General features: G+C 35.9%; 1 protein-coding gene across 2 annotated transcripts; it reads right to left on the reverse strand.

The window, feature by feature from the left end:
• Nucleotides 1-404: 404 nt before the first annotated feature.
• On the reverse strand, nt 405-8,475 carry LOC102221734 (alpha-amylase 1-like). Of its 2 annotated transcripts, XM_005801954.2 has the most exons (10): nt 8,423-8,475; nt 8,122-8,293; nt 7,865-8,011; nt 7,357-7,554; nt 6,862-7,092; nt 5,899-6,032; nt 5,086-5,308; nt 4,888-5,009; nt 4,630-4,755; nt 3,841-4,233 (listed from the first exon to the last, which is right to left on the reverse strand). In XM_005801954.2, the coding sequence occupies exons 2-10, from the start codon at nt 8,287-8,289 to the stop codon at nt 4,044-4,046; spliced, it is 1,539 nt and encodes a 512-aa protein (XP_005802011.1). In that variant the 5' UTR covers nt 8,290-8,293; nt 8,423-8,475; the 3' UTR covers nt 3,841-4,043. The 2 variants fall into 2 exon arrangements, with proteins under 2 accessions (XP_023191536.1, XP_005802011.1); XM_023335768.1 differs by lacking the exons at nt 3,841-4,233; nt 4,630-4,755 and adding an exon at nt 405-1,675.
• Between the last annotated feature and the right edge of the window lie 247 nt (nt 8,476-8,722).

Genomic DNA, 8,722 nt, shown 5'->3' on the forward strand with positions numbered 1-8,722 from the left:
AAAATACACCTTGAGCTGTTAAGTTCAAGTTGTATTTGTTAAAGTTAACAAAACTTGTTAAAGTCCACAAATTAAAGGTCTTGAAAATGGACGTGTTTGTAAAACTACACAAAATATATCCTTAAAACATTCCTCTTGCTTCTATAAATATCATGTCCCTATTATTTTTCTTAACCAAATTACGTGGACATTGTAATGTGAATGTGTACTTGTGCTTCACTTATACACTCAACAGACAGTAATAGAAAAGTTTTACACATGTCTCTTGTCACTGACAACACACAAGATGAAACTTCAATGTTCAAATCGTCAACTATGACTAATACTCTCGCATTATAGATTTCAGGCTTCTCAAAATGGGCAGAGACTTTTTATTTTGTTTTAGGAAAAGTTTGACTTCACAGATTTTGCTTCAACACTGCCCCCTAGTGAAGAAAAATCAGATCTCTATCTGAAATCAGACAAGCCATACAGTACAAGTCTTGACGCTTGATGCTTTGTCTATGACAGCTGCATGTTGAAAATGTAGGACTGTGCACAAATACCATAAGTTAAGCTCTCATATTTCATATTTTCCATTTGACTCAGTTATTATCAAAGAAATAAGTATTACAATTTTTGTAAATTTATCATATGCATAATAACATATGTTTGTGCATATGTTATGTTGATTATGTATTTTACTAAACAGTCTTTTCAGGGTTTAGAAACATCATCTTATCTTCCCCTTTAAGAAAAAGCTCAGTACAGTAAACTTTAAACATGCATTTATCTTTAGGTTGATGACTACCTCATTCGAGACAGGTCTGGTGCACCATATGAAATATAAAACAGGATGGGGACACCGTTGACAGCCATGTCAGAAAGCATCAGTGAGGATGACAGGAGCAAAGAAGCTGGTCTGCGATGCTGACATCTCTGTAGCTAATCTGAGGATACAGGTCCGCACAGTTGCCAGACCGAAAGATGAAGGAGAGGTCAATAATTTAGCATCTGCAACGTGTTGAGGTTTGTCTAGTGCAAAAGTCTCCTTCAGCCATTTCTTCTGCTCTCATTGTCTGACCTACTGTTTTCCCTCATTCATTTAAAACGCCACAATGTCTAAGATACTTTCAGGTCTAATGTAATAAGGCACAAAGTATGTTTTTTAATGCTTTCTCTATGCATTTTTTTAAACTAGAGGAACTAAATATATTGCAAGGGCTCAAATTACAAACTACATTTTATCCATTCTTAAACCTTTTATGTTCAATAGTACATATTTGTTCCCCTTCTCCCCCACAGCCCTTTCTCTTTCTATTAGGCTGTCAAGAGATCCTCATTTTTCTTAGCCATGTGCACCGTTGTCATGACAACTGGGATGAGCTGAATGTTCTGGCAGGTATCACCTTTGCAGTCTCACCTCTGGTGGCTGGCGCTCCAGTGTCACTGGTCCAGATCTGCTGACAGAAGCTCAGCAGTTGGGCCGGGAAGGTGGAGACTGAGAGACACCGAGAGAGAGAGGGAAAGAGAGAGAGGCTGATGGGACAGGAAGACAGGCAGCAGAGAGTGAGGAATTGTGAGGATGGAGGGATGAGGGGTGCCAGCACGGCACTGAGGTGAAACTGAAGTGGCTGCAACGTGATGGCGAGCAGTTGTCCCAGTGGAGTGGAAATACACAATGCAGGAAGGACATCTGCAGAAAGCACATTCTTCATTCAGGACACTCACTGACCCTTGACAGCTTAGAAGGGAGGGATTACAATATTATTACACACTTCCAGGAATGACCCAGCAAACTGGGTTAGGTTTTTAACCCCAAAAAAGGTTAAACTGGCAGACATGTAAAGAGTGGCTTTTATAAAAAAAAAAAAAAAAAAAACAGAACTGGATTATTGAAGTGATACGTTGGTTTTAGTGAACATTCTGGTCACTGTTCTTGTCCAATCCCATGATGCTTCACATGTAAAACAGCAAGTTTTACATGTGAACTAACTGTGTATCAGAGCAATTTTAGATAAAAAGAAAAATTATGTGGGAACATCAAGTTTTACATTCAACTAGGTTCTTAATTTTTAAAAGGTTGGAGGATAACAAGAAATTGACTGTTCTTTCTCCATAGCAGTGGAGTTGACAAGTAAGATAAATATGCTGGTATTCATAATCAAATATAAAGATATTTACATCAACATTGATCTGGCAAAATCTAGGTTTTTAAATCACTAGGAGCTTATTAGTTTTGTGTTTGGCAATTTGTACTGATAATTTTATGCTGTAGGGTGAGAATGTGTTTAGTGGTTAAGAACAGGATGTCGTGCACTGAATTTTTAAAAATTATAGGAGGACGTGACTATATGACAACTTGTCATGATTTTAAATTTAAAATCATGCATTATAGTAGTGTTCTTAAATGTTTTTAGGTGCAGGTGTGTCTTCTGTATTCTGCACAGGTGAGGTCAGGCTGTTCCTTCTCCCTGGCCTTTTAGTTTACAAATGAAAAGTGCATTTGGTGGTCACTTTAAATTTAGATGTTTTTAGTCACATTCTTCTTGATTGCTGATAGCCAATCAACAATCAATTGATAACCAATAGAAAAATAATTGCAGGTGTGATCTAGCTTCCTTTTGAGCACATATTTAACATGGACCAGCTAACACAGATCAAGCTTAAAGGTGTAGCGAGATAACATATTTTGTTTGTTTGCATATTTTCAATAATCCACTTCCTTCTTTTTCCTACAATAAATCATTTTTGTTTGTATCTGTAGGACCAAATGTTTGGGCAAAACTATATAGCTCCTTTCCTAAGAGCAGTTTGGGTTTAAAAAAAAAAAAACTAAATCATTTAGTCATAAAATTTTTTATCAAAACAGTTTTTATAACAGATTCAGCTATACTTCCTTTCAAATCTTCACTGGAAGACATGTATTCTTCCTTTACTTTATCATTAAGATTTTTATTGTTTAAATTTTTGTCTAACCATTACATTGTTGTAATTTCTGTTCTTGCCTTTTAAAATGCGTGCTTTGATCATGTTGAATCAGGAGAGAAACTTTTAGTTTCAATACAAATTCATGCCACTAGGAGGCCCCGTCTCCTCAGGAATGTAGCTTGGTGCAGCTCCCATTTGTCTTAAACTTACAAGAGCCAGATATCATCTGCCAGTCTTAGAAAAGTTCCATACTTTAACAGGCAAATTATGCCAGTTATGTTGATAACATTCAAATTGAAAAAAATAATTACTTGTAAAAAAGCTCCATTCATTTTGAATGTGATATTCTCTCTTCAGACGTTGGATACACTGACAATTACATTTATTTGATAGATCTTTTTTCTCCTGTTTAAAAAAAAAAATCACCATTACGGTATTTATGAAGGGCGACCTGTTCAGGATGTACCGACATCGCACCCTCCAGAAACCTTGCAATCCAAAAGCATGAATTGGGTTTAGATAGTGAATTTTCATTTTAAGAAGTGTATTTCTTTCAAATTTTTAGGATGAAAAGCAAAAAAGTGACATATTTATACATGTAGATAGACAAATGCTGAGCTGCGTACTACAGCGTGAGGAATGCAGTTAATTTATGCTACGATTGAAACAAAATTGGATTTTATGTGTATTGTGATATGTAATGTCTGTGCACACAAGTAGAAATTGGGGATGTTGGATAAAAGTTGTTCCTTTTTATATAGGGTAGATGTCTAAATTTAAATAAAAGCATTTCATGTTTTGTTCTTTATTGCAACATATATACGTCAATTAAAATGTTGACACGTATTAAAATACTTTAAACTCATTTTTAATATGTTTAATATATTTTCAGGTTCAAACAAAAACCATATCTGATAATACTGGCCTCTTGAATTCATCAAGTCAACAAGTTAAACAGTCTCACTTTTTTAGTGTGAGACGGTTGAAATAATACAAACTATTTTATATTGTTTTGTTCTCGCTTTTTTATTGAACATTTGCACTCAGAAATAAAGCAAATAAATGTGTGCCACTCTGAGGAATATTGCTGATAGATCAGTAAACATAAAATGATTAAATACTGACATTACATATCAAATCTTGGATTCAGCATGAATAGCAACAAAGGGGTCCTCGTCTAAGTTGCTGATCTTGAAGTGGGCGTGCCCATCATCACTAACAAGAATCTGCTTTCCAGTGCAGTTGTTGCCTTCCTTCTGACCAGAAATAACATCACAGTATGTGCCACCTGACATACCAGTGTTAAGGGTCACATTAAGGGTCCTAAAGGCAAAGACAGGGTGACATGAGAGCAACCATAATATGTAGTGTAGTTTAACATTTTGTACATTTCTTTTTCTTTCCTTCATCATTTCAGAATGGAAATGCACCTCAAATCAGAATAAATTTGAAAAGTTACTTTATTTCAGTAACTCTATTAGTGACATATTTCAAGTGTTCATTACAGTTCCTTTGGATGAATATGGCTTACAGCTAATGAAAGCCAAAACTGAAATGATTTGAGGAAAAGGTTTTTCATGTCAGAGTAATGCCTGACTGTTCCCGTTATAGTAGTTTTTCCAACAACTAAAGATAATTTTATGGATCCACTTTCAATCCAATTCTTATATATATATATTGGTCTGTGAAGGAGTGGAAAAGCAGAATTTCAGTCCTTACCAGTCATCATTGTTAAAAACTATAAAACCACGATCACCACGTCCAAAGGCAACCTGGTTGCTCTGGTTATCCCACCAGTTGGTTTGAGGCTGTCCATTGACCACATTACGGAAAATTACCATATTTCTTCAAAGCAGATGTACAAAACATATATATAGAATTATTTACCATGTAAAACTTTCTTTGTATAATCTGTAAAAGTAAGCCAAATTTGGTCATGTTTTGGTGAAAGGTTGGCAGCTTCCTCTAAGAACTTACGTGATCTGACGCCATCTGTGCTCACACACCCATCCGTCTCCACATGTCTGATCTGGGTTAACAGAAACAGACTTAGTGGATCCATTAGTGTTGCTTGGAGGGCCCATCCAATCATTCTGATCCTATTGGTTTTGAAAAATAGGTGAAACATAAAAGTCTCTGGAAAACGCTTGATACTTAAAGGTTGGCAGACTTTACTTTTCCATTCACAAAGTTTCTGTTCCAGCTGTAGCTAGACATAACCCTGGTCACTCCATAGGGGTGAGCAAGCATGTACCCGACTGCCATCTTGTAGAGTCTGGAGTCCCAGAAAGTTATGATGGATGAGCCACCTGCCCCATGACCTCTCTGGTTATCGTGGTTATCAACAAAGACAACAGCATTGCCATCAGACATGAAGCTCCACCCTTCTCCCCAGGTCCTGGAAACAAGATATAGAAACATTGTAGACGATGAAAAAGATAAAAAAATAATAAAACAAAAACGTTCTTAAAAAAATACCAGAAAATTTTTAGTTATGATATTACTGCAATAAACTATTTCAAGAGATATTTATTATTACTGTTTGCTGCTGTTAGGTGTGAGGTGTTACAAACTTTCCTCCATTCCCACAATTCCAATAACCTTGCAACTTCAGGTGAAGGTGGCAAATTAATGCATATTAACACATGCACAAAAACACAAATTATTTGAATGACTGGTACAAATACAGGTTTCTATTTCCGCATAATGGCCCAACTACCTTAATTCTGAATGCAGTCTTGATCGAGCATACAATTAGGATTTCATCTTAAGATATCCTTTCCTGCATGTGCCAGAACATAATTGCTCTAGTCCTTAGCAGAAACTGCTCATTTGTATAGCAAAACATATTTGTTCATCATCACAGCTGATTGACTTAAGAAGGAGTTGTACATCAATGCCATTTCAGAATCAAGAAAATTGTATTTAAAAGTTCATAAGGGGACATCAGGATTTTTAATGCTGGCAGATCTGCCAAAATAAACATACCTTGTGTAAAACAGTTTCTCTTCATCCCACTTTCTAAAGACTTTTCCTAATTTTGCACCATATTTGAACTCTGTCACTCTGCCCAGATGGACATACTCAGTGTAAGAGATGGCCTCACCTCCCAAATCAATAACCTAGGGCCAAGGGAAAAAGAAAAATTAACATGTACACCAGAAATGGTTCAGTCTGACTATCCCAAGTCACAAATACAACAAAACATTTAGATTTTCTCTTAAGAAATATGTTTTTGCTTATTTTGTTGAAACAAATACAAAACTCTAGGATACATCTGTTAAAGTCTCAGTAAAGTGTCAGTAATTTTTAGGGATGGATCATAAATGTCATGTTTTTATATTTTGCTAAATGTTTTAGACATCCCATAATTGTTTTCATGTGTACATCTGCTTCCTGAATTTTGCATGTCATCTTGTTTTCCCTCTTTTTCTTATGGTTCTTATTGCAGCCTGTTTTATGTCTTATGTGTTTATTTTAAACAAATAATATTGCTAGAGCTTACCCAGTCCATTGAAGAGTGAAGCTTTCATAAAAGTATCTTTTTTCTGGCAGCAGTATTTAAGATGCAAACCATTTGCATGCACTTTCTCACAATTGTGTTTGTACTCAAGACCTCAGGCTGCTGTCTCTTTGAAGATCTGATAAACTGAGTCAGTGATACTCTTATGTCCCAAGGAGTGTTTTTAAATGTGTGACAGTGAATCTTTCTTCCTAGCAACCTTTTATATTACACTGCTCTAGTAGACTAGAGTACTGTGATATTTAATTTATCTGAAACATTTAAGTTTGACAAAATATGCAAAAAAGATTAAATCTATGAGGAGGCAACTACTGTACTTTACACTACTTAGCCACAACACAAAACACAATATATACTATGTGACATTATTAGACATTTTAAATATCTCTTCATTTAAGAAAAAAAAAAATCCATTACATAAATTTTACCTCCTGAAAGATGAAAGGTTTGGAATCCCTGGGAAACCACGTTGTGTTGAGGTTCTGAAGACGACCGTAAACATTTTCCAGGTCACCTGGCCACATGTGCTTGCAGGCATCCACTCGGAATCCAGCTACACCTAAATCAATTAGCTTGTTCATGTACTCAGCCACTTTGCCTCTGACGTAGTCTTTCTCCAAATCAAGGTCCAAAAGACTGACCAGACGGCAGTCTCGCACCTAAGACAACCAGTGCTTATGTTATTATTCCATCTAAAATAACCTAATTAGTGTTAACAAAATAATATAGAATTGATCAACTTTATTGTATTAATGAAAGCTTAATAAATGTTTTGTATTTTAAAGTAAAATGTTCAAGCAGTTGTGTTAGTGACTAATATCCTGTCCTACACAACAGGATATTAGTCACTTTAAGATAGTAGATACTTAAAGTGGATATTTTAAATAGTTTTTTAATTGAAAAATGATTTAAGAATGTTTTACCTGAAAAATATCTCCATAGTTTTCTATGTCACCGCTGCTCGTTCTGCATTTGTTCACACTGAAGTCCCAAGCCGAGTACGGGACGCTTGGAAAGTCCTTTTTGCTGGCACTGAACCAGCTTCCACATGAGGAGTGGTTTCCCTCTCCACCACCACTTCCACACATATGGTTGATGACAGCGTCCACATAAATATTAACCTGTTGGCAATATGTACAGTACAGACCAAAAGTTTGGACACACAGTCGTGTCCAAACTTTTGGTCTGTACTGTATGTACAACAAATCGTGGCAATTTCTATAAATACCTTTCAACATGATTATACCTAATGATCTTAACTACTTACAATTCTTTAATTCTGAAGTGCCAAAACTCAGAAAATGGTAAAAATTCAATAACAATGTAGAAAATAATGCAACTAAAAGCTTTTGGTACTTATTTGTTGTGTTAATAATGGCTTAGGATCTATAACAAGGTGCTGCTTAAAATTGGCCTTTTTTCCAAAATTACCCCAACATTGTTGCATCTGATGATCATGTCTTTAAATTCCTCCTCACTGCCTGATCTGGAGCATAAATCGTAGCTGATTGGTTGGTATCTTTGCCACCATGGCCGCCATGGCTGGTCCAGAACAATGTGTTCGTTTGGAGGAGAAATCTGAGTGATAGACCCGAAATATACAAATTATGTATGTTTGACAATTTTTATCCTGAGGACACATATAAACAATTACTTCAGATCACACACTGTTATTCAGCTCAACTCACCTGAACACCGCCAAACCCTTTTGGAGCTAGAAAGCGTTCACATTCGGCAGCAATGTCAGACCAGCGCCATTCAAATAGGTGAACAATTGTTGTCCTTCCACGCTTAAAATGGGGGTTGTGCTGTGTGAGGCTGAGCCCAAACAGGGTTATTAAAATGAACAGCTTCATGTTACTGTAAAAAGAGAGAGACTGTATTCCATCTTCTGCCAACATATGCCAGTAACAAAAGTAACACAAATTTTACATTAAACATTTTGTTTAACCTAGTTCTAACTATTCAGACACACTTCATAGGTCTTACCAGTTAGAGCACACCTGTTTAGACTGGCCCCATGTGTGTTTGAGCAAATAAAAAGCCAAAGCAGGTCTGCAATTCAAATATAACCTTTTGCCCCTGTGAAAAACAGTAATCAAAGAAAAACATTAACTAAATTTGCTGATTTACTCTTGTTCTGAATTCTGCATTCTGTCCTTTATAATTTACCAACTTGTTTTAAAAAGCTGACTTTTGTCACACATTTAAAATGCTAATTTAGTGTAGATTTGCTTTACTATGGACAGTGTCTGCTGAAATACTCAAAAGAATGAGGTTTCTGCTTAT

The sequence above is a fragment of the Xiphophorus maculatus genome, chromosome 6 (genome assembly GCF_002775205.1).
Source record: "Xiphophorus maculatus strain JP 163 A chromosome 6, X_maculatus-5.0-male, whole genome shotgun sequence".
Lineage (NCBI taxonomy): Eukaryota > Metazoa > Chordata > Actinopteri > Cyprinodontiformes > Poeciliidae > Xiphophorus > Xiphophorus maculatus.